The sequence below is a fragment of the Lepidochelys kempii genome, chromosome 9 (assembly GCF_965140265.1).
Source record: "Lepidochelys kempii isolate rLepKem1 chromosome 9, rLepKem1.hap2, whole genome shotgun sequence".
NCBI classification, from domain to species: Eukaryota; Metazoa; Chordata; order Testudines; family Cheloniidae; genus Lepidochelys; species Lepidochelys kempii.
Window position 1 is genome coordinate 22,225,343 of NC_133264.1, and position 15,808 is coordinate 22,241,150.

Below are 15,808 nucleotides of genomic sequence, written 5' to 3' on the forward strand. Positions count from 1 at the left end.
GTTGAAGCCTGTGCCACCATATTTACACTATTATAGTTACCCATACTAGGTAGATTGAGGCTAGCATGGGTATACCTACCCCACTACAATCACACCTTCACTTGCAGTATGGTAAAAGTTTGGCAAAGTTATGAACAACTGAAAATGGGATCTTATAATGGAAAGTGTCAGGCAACTTCAATAACAGGGGGTGCTATCAGCCATGTCTATAATAATGTGTTTACAGCTATTAAAACAAAACAGTGCCAACATTTTTCCTTGTAAGGAAGTTTATCCAAATCTCTAATTTTGTTATTCCACACTGAAACTTTTGTATCACTGCAGTACAGTAGAACCTCAGAATTATGAGCACCTCAGGAATGGAGGTGGTTTGTAACTCTGAACAAAATATTCTGGTTGTTGTTCTTTCAAAAGTTTACAACTGAACATTGACTTAATACAGCTTTGAAACTTTACCATGCAGAAGAAAAATGCTGCTTTTTACCATACTAATTTAAACGAAACAAGCACAGAAACAGTTTCCTTACCTTGTCAAATATTTTTTTAAACTTTCCCTTTATTTTTTAGTAGTTTACATTGAACACAGTACTGTACTGTACAGTATTTGCTGGTTTTGTGTGTCTCTGCTGCCTGATTGTGTATTTTCGGTTCCAAATGAGGTCTGTGTGGTTGATTGGTCAGTTCATAACTCTGGTGTTTGTAACTCTGAGGTTCTACTGTAATTTTTTTTGAGATAGAGTGACCAGTCCTAATCACAGGATTTCAGGTGAGGGTGTACCATTGATTTAAGTGATGGCATTGCTTCAGGAAGACAGATCCATTTTTTACAAGTCACGTTTGAACACACAAAACAAATTAGCAGGTAAAAACCACATACTTAATGCAATCCTTTTAATTTCAAAACTATGCTAGGTTATTAAATGTGAGTTAATAGGAGCTTTTTATTGATTTATTCATAAATGCTTTTCTTTAAAACTTCCTACATAGTTACATGGTACTATAAATGCATAATATCAGCCAGCTGTTTATGAAAATTAACAATGAGTATAATATTATGCTGTTTTCTGTTCCATAATTTTCATTTTTTTAACCATAAACCTTTTTTATTAGGTCCGTAATGTTATTAATGATGCAGTGGATTTACTTGAATTCCGTGACAGAGTCATTAAGGCCTCTTTGAACTATGGGCATTTAGTTGTTTCAACTTCTCTTCAGTGTTACGTGTTTTCGTAAGTAATTTCAATTAATGAAGTATTATTTGATCCATTCAATCATAGTGAGATTCAAAAGGAGCTTGATTTAAAGTACAGTAGCTTATACATGGTTTGAAAACATCAAATCTTTTTATAGATATATGTCATAGAACCCACCTATATACATACTAATGTATATTTTCATAGTTGCATAAGGAATTACCATGATGTGTTTCAGTGGCAGAGCCAGTTTTTGCAACCAGGAAGGGGGTGGATCATTGGTGGTGGGTTGGAGACCAAGTCTGCCCCACATTTGCCGGGAAGTGGAAGCTCCCATCCTGTGGAACTGGGCCCAGATCCCCACTCTGGGCATTGTGACCTGGAACACAGGGTTGCAACACCATTCAGATTTGGCTTTGCCACCACTCTGTCATAACTGAGGGGTGCCTGGGCCAAATTTGAGTGAGTGGCTTTGTGACACGTTGCACAAGGTCACATCACCATGTGACCCCATGCACCATATTGCAATGGCCAGAGCAGGGAGGCAAATCCAGACCTGTGAGACAGGAGCTGCTGATGCTGGGTGAGTGAGACCCAGGCTTCCTCCCCAGCCCTGTGTAAAAATTCATGTCATACACTTCCTTCAGTCAATTGCATAATATACTTGAAAAGATGCCACACGTCAACCTGAAAGCTGCCACAGAGATGGTCATACTGCCTTTTAACCCCCATTAGCTCCACCACTGTTGAGTTCTACTAACATGAATGAAAGTTGCAAAGTTAACCCTATCTTTGAAAATGTACCCTATGTGCCAGATCCTCAGCTGGTATAAATTGTCCTGGCTCTGTTGGCTTCAGTTGAGCTATGGCAATTCACACAAGTTGATGATCTGGCAAATGGAGTAAAAAAAATAGCTGATAAATACATTTTATGGGAAATTACTCTTACCCTTCAAATATCTAAATATGGGCAGGGAATTGCTCACCTCTAGATTATGGAGCTGCCAGTTGCATCCATTTGGCCATTTGACCCATTTGCACTGGTTACTGCTTTGATAACATTGCTTTTTGCTCAGAGTCCATGACATACAAGCTGTTTCTTGGATACCATTACCTTTGCTCTGCAGATTGGCCAGCAGTTTCTTTAGAGATAGGATTTATTGTTTATAAGTAAGGCTACGTTTTAGTCATGAGTATTTTTAGGAAAAGTCAGGGGCAGGTCATGGGCAGTAAACAAAAATTCATGGGCCGTGACCTGTCCATGACTTTTACTAAAAATACCAGTGAATAAAACTTGGGAAGGGGCTGCCTGGGGGCCCCACGGGTGCTGGGGGAGGGGCGGCACGTGGTCTAGGACTCCCGCTGGTGCTCGGGAGCGGGGGAGTTGGCGGCACCAGCAGGTTCCTTACCTGGTTCTGTGCCTCTCTCCCCCAGCAGCAGCAGCAGAGTTTGGGTGTGGGAGGGGGCAGTGGGTTGAGGCACAGGACAGGGTGAGGTGGGCTCTGGGTGGCGTTTACCTGGGGGGGCTCCCCAGAAGTGGCAACATCCCCCTCGCTCAGCTGCTAGGCGGAGGCGTGGCCAGGCAGCTCTGTGTGCTGCCTCCGCCTGCAGGCACTGCCCCACAGCTCCCATTGGCCACAGTTCCCGGCCAATGGGAGCTGCAAAGCCAGTGCTCTGGGCGGAGGTAGCCCTCAGAGCAGCTTGGCCATGCCTCCACCTAGCAGCTGAGTGAAGGGGATGTCACCGCTTCCAGAGAGACCCACAGGTAATCGCCACCCAGAGCCCACTTCACACCATCCGGTGCCCCAATCCCCTGCTCCCTCCCACACCCAAATTCTGTGGGGGGGGGAGATGAGGCAGAACAGTGGCCCAAGACTGCCCCAGCAGCAGCTGATGCACCTGGCATAGGTGCTGCCTGAGCTGCTCCTGAGCCAGGCGCACCAGCCGCTACAGAAGTCACAGAGGACACGGAAAGTCATGGAATCCCTGACTTCCGTTACCTCTGTGACAAAGGCCTGGTCTATACTACAGAGTCACGTCGAAGGAAGCCGCCTTAAGTCGATCTGTTAATGTATGTGTCTACGCTACCGGGTCCTTTATGTCGACCTAAGTTGCCTCTGATGTCGACTTCTGTAATCCACCTCTGCAAGAGTCATAGCACTTAGTTTGATTTTCATGGACCAACTGCGAGGTAGTGTAGACGCAGCACTGTGTAATTCGACTTAATTGGCCTCCAGGTGGTGTCCCACAATGCTCATCTGTGACCGCTCTGGAGATCATTCTCAACTCTGCTGCACTGCAGCCAGGTACACAGGACACAGCCCCTTCCCTGCTAAAGCTCCGGGAACTTTTGAATTTCCATTTCCTGTTTGATCAGCACTGTGAACATGCCAGCTTGAGCACAGCCGATCATGGAGACTACATGCCCCAAATGTGCTTCGGCCTGGTCTGCACAGGAGGTGGTGGATCTCATCTCTGTGTGGGGAGAAGGGTTTGTGCAGGCAGACCTCTGATCCAGCAGAAGAAACGCTGACATCTATGCAAAGATTGCTCATGGAATGGTGGAGAAGGGCTACACGAGGGACACACAGCAGTGCCGTGTGAAAATAAAAGAACTTCGCCAAGTGTACCAGAAGGCAAGGGAGATGAACAGTTGTTCTGGTGCTGAACCCCACACATTCTGGTTCTACAATGAGCTGCATGTGATTCTTGGGGGTGACCCTAGCACATCCTAGCACCCCCACAAACAATGTGGACACCTCACAAATGTGAGAATCTAGGGACAACAAGGAGGATTATATGGTGGATGATGAGGAGGAGGATAATGGGAGACAGGCGAGTGGTGGATCCATTCTCCCCAAGAGCCAGGAAATATTTTTAACCCTGGAGCGCTCTGGGTCACAGGACATCACGGTGGTTGACAGTGATGCCTGGGAAGGCACCTCTGGTGAGAATACAGTTAAAATGCACACTTGGAGCACAGCAGCTCCCACGGTTGATTTACCTACTGATTCCCCACTGACTGGTAACTCTCTGGCATTGCAAGCTTCCAAATAACGATAGCCACTTGTTTCTCCACTGTCAGAGCAACTCTCATTTTTGTGTTGCTGAACTGCAGGGCAGGGGAAAGCTCTGCACAAAGTTTCTGGAAGGTGGTCTTCTGCATTCGAAAGTTCTGCAGCCACTTCTCATCATCCCATACCTGCAAAATGATGCTGTCCCACCAGTCAGTGCTTGTTTCATGGGACCAGAAACAGCACTCAACAGAGTGCAACTGCTCTGTGACTGCCATCAGAAACTGTGAATTGTTTTTTTCAATGGCTTGCAGCAGGGCTGCCTGGAGGACATCACTATGTTCCACATGGCAAACCTTACTTTGGCTCTGGAAATACTGCAGGAGAAAGCATGAGGTGTTTGAGATGCTCACAGCAAGAGTGCACAGCTGAGCAGGCTCCGTGCTTCTGCAGTTATGGCATACACACGGCGATTTCAAGGCGCGAAAACCACTGAGTTGTTTGCTGTTGATGTGAGGGAGGGAGCACAGTATATCATGGGATGTCGACGCAATGTTCCCATTCTCCCCTGCAACAATGTTTTGGTCCCATGAGGCATTGCACAAATTTCCCAAAACACACTGTGGCAAGTTGCACTTTGGGATAGCTACCCACAATGCACTGCTTTGTGCATTGATGCAGGTATTGCTAGTGAGGACGCACTCCATTGAGACAATGAGCATGGTGTGTCTACGCACAATCGACTTCATTATTTTGGGGTCTCAAGGTCGAATTAGATAAAGTTGACTTAATTTTGTAGTGTAGACAAGCCCAAACTTGCAGCCTTATTTATAAGAGATGATATAGAACTCAATCATGTCATGTCTGTAATGTAGTTCACCAGTCATAGGTGCTGGAATCTAAAGCTAATACCTAATTATTGTTTTCCTGCTCAATAATGTGATTGTTGTTGAACCACCAGAGCAGGCATAAGTTCATATAGGAGTAAATCCTGTGGCCAGTGTAAAAGCTGCGGAAGACTCTGAACAAACTAAACTGATGTGGTTCTACAATGTGTAGGAGGGCAGAATAGAGTGAGGTTTTGTGCGACTTACAAGCCATGGAGCACAATACTACAAGAGCTCTGTGTACCCCAGTGCATAAAGTGTTTAGGAAGCAGGAGGGAAGATGTGCAGCTGCATGATCCACTGGCTAAACTCATGTGATGAGATTTGCAAAGGCGGAAATGGTGGTTAGAAACCCAACTGCCATGACTTTCAACAGGAATTGGACACCTAATTATCATTCATACCTTTGAAAATCAAAGATAAAAATGTATTTTCATTACTTGGTGAATTTTTGAAATGTTAATTAATGCTAATCTTAATATTATTTTAGTACAAAGAACTGGAACACACCGCTTATCTTTGACCTCAGAGAAGGAACGGTTAGCTTAATTCTACAAGCAGAAAGGTAGTTTGTTTATTATAATGCACAAGACTAATTTTTTGTTAAAATGTACATTTGTAAAACTTGGGTGGGTGGGTGTTTCTCAAATAGTAGTAACAAAATAAAATATACACGATTGGAGGTAGTGGATGGAGTCATATTGTGTGACTAAAAGGTCACGTTGTTATACAGTATCTATGATATGATTGCAGAACTGAATTGCTTCATAAATTACATGTGCACTGTATCATTATGCTTATCTTTTATTTACAATGGAAAGTAAATAATCTTCAGCTGTTACACTAACATCTTTTTTTGATCTTTTATATTTGTTTGTTTAAATGAAACATATTATATAGAAATAATCTTTACTACAAACTGGTCCTCTACTTATTAATAAAATTGTCAACTGTGCTGAATAAAAGTAAAATGCAATTTTACATTTTCACTAATAGTACTTATATGTAATATTTATACATGCATGAAGTGGCTGTATTTCCTCCATTTTAAATGTTTATGTGGTTACCTACCTGAAAATCATTTACCAAAGAGACCTTTCTTTGTGTGTAGCTCTGCCGAGAGTCAGCATTGTTTTGTGGAATAAGACCGGGAATCAGGAACTCCTGAGTTCTAATTTTAGTCTTCCTCTAATTTGCTATATGGCCTTGGACAGATAACTTAAGCCCAAATTTTCAAAAGTGTGTATTATTTTTGAGTGCCCAATTTTAAACACTTGGGATCTGATTTTCAGAGGTATTGTGCTCTTAAAGCTCCAAATGTAGTCAGTGGAGGCATTTCGGGAGATCAGGCCCTAGATCTGAAGTTAGGCACTCAAATTTAGAAGGCGCTTTTGAAATTGTGGGGACAGATCCTCTGTTACTGTGAATTGCCGTAGCTCCACTGAAGTCAATACAAAATTTTTGGGAAATCATTCTTCCCTTGCAAATATCTATATGAGTAGGCAATGGCTCCCACTGTAGACATAGAGCTATGACAATTTATATCAGCTGAGGATCTGCCTTTGGCCTTTAATCTTTCTATTTGAATTTTCTTCATCTGTAAAATATCGATTATACCAACTTCTAACAGTAGTTATTCATTGTTATTTAAATTCTATATAAATACTAGGTCACAAGCATAAACCATTGAAAAAGGCCACTTCTCTATAGGGAAAGGCATCTTAATAAACTGACTTTGGAATTAATTACAGAAAGTATCTTCTGCGTATCTACAGTTCATCTGCCTTCCATGACAGTTCAGTCATGGTGAAAAAACAGATACAGAAAGATTTAAAAAATGGCAGATGTAAGCTCTAAACCAGTTTCTAAACTATATACACAGTGAGCACCCTTTGCAGCTGCTGAGCTTCTGTGAGCACTTTTGTGTAGGGGGCTCAAAATCATAGTATTTTCTAACTTCCTATAGACAGGTGCCTTATCATCAGAATATGTAATGTGAGAGTGTAAAACTATAGAATATACTATCTTAGGGAAATTATAGTAACAGATTTCCCATAACTAATTAAAATCCTTATATTTGAAAGACAAGGACCTTAAAATTGAATTCACCAAGTGTAGAGCTTTCTTTCCAAAAATAGAGTTCCAAATTGAAGGTTTATAAATTATGTAGCTTACACAGAAAACACTTGCAGTATTTTAGACAATTATCTTAAAACTGATGGATCTTTCTACCATCCTCCACTACAACTAATTAAATGAGCTATGTTGTTTGCAGGCATTTTCTTCTTATAGATGGTGGAGGGATCTATTTATATTCCTATGAAGGACGATTAATTTCATCTCCAAAATTTCCAGGAATGAGGACAGATGTATTAAATGCCCAAACTGTATCTTTGAGTAATGATACTCTTGCAATAAAAGACAAAGCTGATGAAAAAGGTATGTTTACAGTTTAACGTTTCCACTTTGGCTAGCAAGTTACTTGCAAAAGTGTTAAAAAGCTGATAATTACATGTGCATTTGATATCTTTCTTTCATACGTAGCGCATTCATGAGTTAAAAATTAAGCATGAAACCAAAATAGTAATTTTTCATATTAATTTTGATTTTTGTTTTTATTTTTAAAGTACTACTAATTTTGCAGTAGTTGCCTACAGGACAGTATTTTCATAATGGGAAAAAGGTATGTTTCTTCCACAACCTTCCACACTCCAGTTATAGGCAATGCCACGTGTGACAGGTTCCGCCTGGGGTGCCACCTGGAACTGGGGTACTACTGAGCCTTCTGACCCACCAGCCTGGGCTCCCTCTCACCCTGTGCTGCTGTGACAAGCTGCAAAACCCCCCAAGCTTGCACTTTCATCAGCATTCACACAGGTAGGGGCACACCCAGCTGCAGTTACATGCAGGGCCCTCTAACCACCAGCTTCCCAGCCTAGGACCCTAGAGCAGTACCATCCTGGCCTGGTCAAATCTGGCCAGTATATGAGTTTAATACCCGGTCCACCTCTACCTCAATGTGAAGAGGACCATGCACACTTGTGGTAACCAAGCTGAGATTTTCACCAGACACCTTAGTCAACCGCACATTTTTTTGAATTAAAACATGAAATAAATTTATTAACTAAAAAAGATAGATTTTAAATGATAGCAAACAGATCAAAGCACATTACCTAGTAAATAAACAGCAAACTGTGCTTAAGATACTAGATAGATAGGATATGAATTAGCAAATTCTCACCCTGAGTGATAAACAGGCTGGCAGATTCTTAAGGCAAAAGCTGCCTTTGCTTGCAGCTTGGGTTTCCCAGGTTTTCATACACAGGCTAGAACTCCCTTTAGCCTGGGACCATTGCTTCCACCAGTTCAGTAATTGTTCCTCAAGTTTTCCAGGTGTGTTGTTGTAGGCAGAGTGAGGTACCACCATGATGTCATTTCCCCCTTTTATATCTTCTTCCCACTTGCAGGAAAGCTCTTTTTCTGTAACCTGAGTCAAACAGTTCCCATTTTATAGTGCTGTCTCTGAGAGATTTCTGTTGTACACTGTTCCTGGGGTAATCCTTGTGCTTGTGTGCATTTCTTCAATAAGCCATTAACATTGTTTGGCCTTTTTACTGTTGTACCTGAAAGGCTGCTTGTGGGTGTTTTCAACCTCACAACATGTTTCAATAACACATACATAGCTAAACTTCGTAACTTCACATACAATGATAGTGTATACAATGCAACAAGATATTAATGTCTAGCAGATCAAGACTTTTAGAATGATACCTCCGAAGGCATACTTTGTACAAAACATATCCTAATTATATGACAGTGATGAATAAGGGAGTACCACGGTGTCACACCATGGAAAAACCAGAAGTCATTTGCAGTGAAAATTTCAATAATTTCTCACTCTCGCACATGGTTCACAATAGAAATGCCAATGTGATTACTGTTTTCCCTATCTGCCTACTGAACTCAGGAGCCAGCAGTGCATTAATTGTGACAGATTGTAGCCTTCAGATACTTTTTGTTTTGGTTAACTATTTTTCAGCATTGTTAGTTTTATGTGCAGCTTTTATGGGGTTAGTTGTGACTCAGTAGTGTTTCAGAGAAATATTTGTTTATAAATGTTTACAGTCTTTTACAGGTGGAGTTTTAATTTCTAACACTGTCACAAAATCTTTCTCTCTCTCCAAATGAGCAAACATAAAGTTCAGGCATCTCTTTTGTGTTAAAGATTTTGAGATCTGTCTCCTGCATCCCCCTTTCTTTTAACCACAGAAGGGACTGTGTAGTTGTCTCTTCACCTGTTGAATTTTTTTGAGTCTGCTTGATAAGGAATCAAGAATACTGATTCAGAGGGCGGAGTATTTTTTCTATAGTTATTCATGAGTCATTGATAGCAACTATGTGTTGTATTCAATGTGTTTTGTAGCAAAAAATTCTACCTTTTTATTTTCTAGAGATTAACAATCCTTACTTTCTTCTACCCAGGAAATCTAGAACTAAAGGTGCCTAAGGACTGTATTTAGGACCCCAGACTGCTAAGATATTTCAATTATACCTGATAATTTCTTCCATAGTTCTCTCCTCTGATCTGGAATTACCATCTCTAAGAGGGACAGAATAGTTCAGTGTTTGAATCTGTTCCTTCCTTTGTCTCTTTGCATACTTCCCATAAAAGTGCAATTGTGGAGATGTTTTTGTTTGCTTTGCTTTGTTCTGTAGATGCTCGCCCACTAAGAACCGGCCTTAACACCAAGTCATATCACATAGATCACAGAACAACTATCATATGGAAATGGCTTTTACTGTCCTCCTTCTCTACATGTTTTCCAGTAAACACATCTCAGAGATGGCATCCCTTTTTATATTTAGGTTCTATGAATAGTGCTATACACTACAGAACTGTCTTGGCCCTATGATACCAATTTCAGAATTGAACAGGACTAGTTGGAGCAATGAAATTCTGGAATCCATTTTGGATTTGCTTCTCTAAGAAACAAGTCCAATGTTTATTTTAAATGTTTGAAAGCTCTGACTTTTACTATTAATATGAATTTGAGCATTGCCTATGTTCAAATCTTCATTTCCATTGAAAACAAAGGTTTTTAAACTTCTCATAGCCACTGTAAAAACTTGCTCCTCAGGGCAAGTCCAACATGGAAGCTGCAATTGTATCCCTATAGCCACCTGTGAAAGTAAAAGCACTTCATTTTTGTTGGACCAAGAGTAGTCCTAATTATACTCTCTTGCTAAAATGCTCACCTCACTAGCTGGGGGGCAGTTTTGATGTATCCAGAGGCAAAAGGGGGACACCCTCTTCCCTTCTTTTGCAGGTGGGATGGGAAAAAGAGGGAAATTCGCAAGCAGGAGCAGCTGGGGCAGTGCTATATACACTCCTCCTGGTTCCCCCTCCCTCTCTGTCCAGCATGTGTTTCGTTCTTTCCCTCCTCCACCCATCCTCTAAAGGTAGGGGACTATCCCACATGGCATTCAAGTGATGGAGCCTGGACCCACCTACTCCCAATGTCATTGCATAGTGGAGCTACAAGAGGCTGGATGAGTGGCTCCCCCCTGCTGGGGGAAGTGGGTGGGTGGTGCTTCAACTTGCTCTTACTGTTTTGAGTAGTCACTTTGAGCTCCATTTGCTGCATTGGCGAGTCACTGGTTTGACTCTCGTCCAACCTCATACTTACCCACACTTATGTAGTGAGCTAGATCTCTTATGATGATGGGGACTAGACTGATCACTAAACTTTGTTTGGGGTCCAGAAGGGATTTTTCCCATATGGCAAAGTTTACAAAGTACAATGGGGTTTTTATACCTTCCATCTGTGGTCTGGTTTTGGAATTTTAAATTACATTGTTGCGACTTTGGCAGGTTCCAGTGCAGTTGATGGGTTTAAAGTGTCTGACATGAGGTCCCTCTAACCCAATGTGCTGTTAAGCATGGTCCTGAACAGGACATTGCATGGTGACAGGGTATGCTGCCATGTCTCATGTAGCATATGGCTCCCCTCATCTCATTTCTCCTACCTCTTGTGTGGAGGAGCGGAGTTGGTTGGGACTCTGCCTGTTTACCAGGGTCCCTGGGTAGGTCTGAGAGTATGGAGGGGGCTTTGCCTTAGACTTCCCCTTAGGTTTCTATAACCCAGGGCCACTGGTGCCCAGCTGAAGTCCACACTAGAAAAGGTTTGCCAGGAAGTTGGAGAGAATGGTCCCCATTGGTCAAGAGTTTTAATAAATTTGCAGCCTCAATGGTTAACCATACTAGAGCATACATGTCTCATTGTTTCTATCTTCACATCAGCATAACATTTAAACATTTTAAAAGGAGCCACGAGTTGATGTGGCATGAGTGTATGGCTATCAAAATGCAAAGTCTGACAGTTCCAGGCATATTTAAAGGGACAGCACTGCATATGTGACTCATTGGTTGCTAAAGTATTTGTTCAATAATGTAGTCCTTTCAACCTTATTCACATGTATCAGACAGTTGTAGCAGCCATCACTTATTATCCAAAAGCATGAAACCTGAGCTTCTTTTATTTCAGAGTCTGACAGTTATTAGGATGGGTTTGGGTTAGAGAAGCATATCAGCCTTTCTTCTTATAGACTATTTCGTAGACATTGCAAACATGATCCATCTCTTTCATCCCAATCCATCGGTCCTGTTATATTTACTGTATGCTTCAGCTTGACACACTTGATGTCTGCATGTCTTTATTATTTTTTCTTTTCCGTGATCTTGCTGACAAATGTTTCATTGATAGCTTGTGGTATTCATTGGAAGATGCACAGAGCTATGGCATTTGACTTAACAGGTGTTTCATTTATAGGGCATATAAATATTCTGATACTTTAAAGGTGATTTATCTAGTTGCAGTATTCTCTTGTCATTACTTCATGGTAAAGTTGTGCTCAACTATACCTACAGTTTCACAAGAGCATCTTTTTTAAAACAAGCCATTGAATTGTCAAAATGGACAGTCAAGAAAGTGCTCTTGCTTTTTAATTAGCATGGTTAGAAAATTCCCTGCCAGCAATCTCAACTGCCATTAGATTAACCTGCACAAGTAGTCTCATTACCTAGACATGATGAACTTGGTTTTCAACAGCGAGTTCAGCTTTAGACTTACTTATCTTGCAAATAAGCAGCAAATGTACTTTCTTTTGCTCTAAGGGAAGAAACTCAGAATGAAGTACTAGTGCAAAGGACAAAAAAAGGTCCTGACAATGATCAGCAGTGAGTTAAACTCCATAATAATGCATGCACAGCGACTCACTCAGAATAAAAGCTGAAACTTCAATTACATGAAGACTAAAGTATCTATGAACATTTAAAGCATTTATCTTCCCCAAGATAGAGAAAAGTGGGGGCGGGCTCTCCCTCTGCATTTAGGTGAGGGACAGTTGTGCTCCTTCTCATTGCTTAGTTCAACCCCCAGTTGTAGATACTTATCTTTTGTGGGCAATAAACACTTTATTCCATTGCAAACCATTATTTACAGTATATCAATATAATTTTATTACCTATTTTATTTCTTTTATTAAAATATGCTTTGGGAGAAGGTAAGCTTTAGAGGCAGGATATTAAAGACCTATACAATTTTTAATGTAAAAATTAAAATGGATTTTCATTAGTAAAACTCACATTTCACAATAAATTATTCAGAGAAGCATTGACTAACAATAAATTATACATATGTAAATGAAAGATACATTTTACTTCTGAGATAACATTTTCTTCATTTTATTATACTGTTCATATAAAGAAACTTAATTTTATTGCTGTACTAATCTTTGGTACAGCAGGGATAAATTATGACTTGTGCTATGAGTAGTTTTAAATACAAGGTTTGTATAAATAATGTGTCCATAAATATCATATGTTATCTACACACACACGCGCGCGCGCTTTTGAGGGCACTCACTCAAGTTCCTCTTCTGTTGCTCCTTTCACTCTATCCATCTTCATGGAGAAAAGGGTGTATCTTTTTCCTGAGCAGTGCTGCAGGCCCACTCTGCAAGTCTTGCCAGCCATTTCTGAGCTTGAGCTAATCAGTCACTTTCAGTGCCTCATCAAAGGAGGGATCTATAGATCCTGTGCTGGTGGGAGCTGTCAGTCAGGATTAGCCAGCTCTAAAGAGGATTATCTAAATGTGGGGTTGCAATAAGGGCAGTGGAAAAGGAAGCTCTCTTTAGGGAAAATGACTCTAGAGGTGTGTAATAGTCTTGCAGAAGGCCAGCACAGGGAAAGACAGAAACCCTGTGCCCAGAGATTCTTGCTTTTCTCAATTTGCTTTCCTATTAAGCCCACTGTAGAGAGGGTCCCTTTTCCTCTCCCCTATCAGAAGGTGAAATGTGTAGCTTCCCATGATACAACTTGCTCAGTCAGATCCTACTCTGTTTTCTGGGAGCCCTTTGTCAGTGGCCCAGAAACAGGGTCCTGGCCTGCTGCAATGCTCAAACAGACTTGGAGGAGGGTGAAGAAACTGTTCTTAGAAACAGATGCAGACCCTTTTGACTTCTCCAAGTGGTTTGTCCAGGAGAATGGAATGTCTTCATTTAATCTGTAGACTGTTATAGAAAAGGGGGACATAGACATCCTCTTTCTGGATGTTTTCAACTGAGAGAGAACCTTTCAAGATAAAAAATTAGGTTTTAAATGCTTGTAAAGAGTTGTTAGGATTTTCCAGATACTAATGTGGCTTTTCCTAAAACACTTACTAAGCATTACAGATTGGGCAGGATATTCATGTCCTCAGTCTGTGTGTGGTAGTTTGTACAAAATCCTCTTCATTTCATTTTCTACAGTCATTACGATAGCAATAGTATTGGTTTGTATAATAAGATCAAGAATTAAGGTCATGTAGACAACCATGCACAGAAATGAGAGCAAAACACCTCGTAAGTAATAACTCATTTTTGTTTGCATGTTTAACCATCTGCAGAAAATAACACTTGTACACAACCCTTTCATTCTCTTCTGCAAGTGCTACCAACGACCTCAGGAGAACACCTGTTCTCACAACCTTTTTTCCTCTACCAGTGAAACCAACGACCTCAAACCAACATCCTGTATCCTGAAAGAAACCCGCAATAACATATTATTAATACATTAACAGCGCCATCCTTTGGAATAAAAATATTCATATGTTACAGGGTTCAGATGGTAACATACAACTTACAAGGGCAAAGTTCAAGTGGAATGTGATGTCATTAAACCTTTGAGATGTGTCTCTGAAATTATTAACAATCTTCCTGTGTTTAATTTTTGCTGAATCATGTACAGTTTTACAGAAATGTTCTTAACAGTGAGATATTACTTTCCTCACTAGCTTTGAGTAGCCCAGACCACATCTGTCAGAATACATGTAAGCTTGTTCTTCCTTTCTCCCTCTTTGTGAGCCGTTTGGCCAAACCAGAAGTACAAGTTATACACAAGCAAAGTTTTTAGACATTCAGATATGATACAGAGTATAAAACCCAAGCCTACATCATGTAGAATTTATGCTCATTTATGACTGTGCAAAGTTGTAGGTAGGAGGTTTCCAGGCCATAAAGCAGCTGTAACTTCCCTTCATCAGAGTGGTTGCGCTAATGAGCAGCAGAGGGCTTGGATGGGCCCTTGGGCACTATAAAAGAGAATCACAGCTTTCTTCATCTTCTTCCTTTAAAAAAAAAAGGTCCCTAGTCCTTTTTCTTTCAAAGAGACTGTGGAAAACATAAATGAGTGGATTTTTGGCAGGGGTAGGAGTGTGTGGAAGTGATGGATTTTGTTAATTATTTTTTTTAAGGAGGGAAGACATGCAAAAGCTTCACAAAGTTGCATGTATCTCTAAGGCAGAGGATTTTTGAGGGATCAAGCTGGTGACAAAATTTTAACAAGGGATGAACATGATGATCCAAAACTAATTTCTGCATTCACCTACATCATCTAGAAATTAATGTAATTATTAGACTAATGTTAATTAGTTAATATAATTGTTAGATTAATGACTGGTGAACTATGACAGAAATGTCAAAATGGAATTTTCCCCTGAATGAGTGTACCATATTTCAACATTGTGACTAAAATAAGCACTCTGATAAGAAAGATTGATGTTTAAGATTTTGATGGGTCAAATTTTCAGTGTTCAAACTGAGATTTTTCCTGCAGTCAGCAGCACATAATGAATAAGTGTACCAACTTTTAAGATTTTAGTTCACTTGTCAGTATGAAATTTAGATGTTCAAATCAATCAATTACCCTGTAATAAGCCTCTATATTATATTAGATAATACAACAGAAAGCTTGGAAAATCAATGAAGAGTTTGGAAAGTCTGGCAAGGAGATATCTGACCACAGAAATGTTGAAATCTAACAAATATGATATATTTCATTATTTAACACTACACGTTTTATTTTTCGAGTTATCTACTTGTTTGAAGCATTATCTGGGAAGCCATTAGGTGATGGGAAGCCTCTTATCCACAAGGTAATGTACATACTGTAATTTCACCTTTCAAATTGCATATCATATCTAGGAAGAAAGAAATAACTATTGGGGGTTAATATCATACTTAATAGAAAATAGTAATAATACTTAATAGAAAATATTTTGACAAATCTGTGTTGATATATATAATTGTAAGGTATAGATTGGAAACCTTGGCTTTGTATAATTGTCATATTTCTCCACCCCAAGAGATCAAAGTGAGCTTCAGGAGAGTGTCAGAG

The 15,808-nt window shown here is 40.3% G+C and overlaps 1 protein-coding gene across 5 annotated transcripts in view; it reads left to right on the forward strand.

Moving 5' to 3' along the window:
• IFT80 (intraflagellar transport 80) overlaps nt 1-15,808 on the forward strand; it is a 148,567-nt gene that overhangs the window by 106,846 nt on the left and 25,913 nt on the right. For all 5 annotated transcript variants that reach the window (XM_073359524.1, XM_073359525.1, XM_073359527.1 and 2 more), the window contains 4 exons: nt 1,111-1,229; nt 5,585-5,659; nt 7,370-7,533; nt 15,502-15,566. In XM_073359524.1, the coding sequence (XP_073215625.1) occupies nt 1,111-1,229; nt 5,585-5,659; nt 7,370-7,533; nt 15,502-15,566 (423 nt within the window). The remainder of the gene's footprint in view (nt 1-1,110; nt 1,230-5,584; nt 5,660-7,369; nt 7,534-15,501; nt 15,567-15,808) is intronic.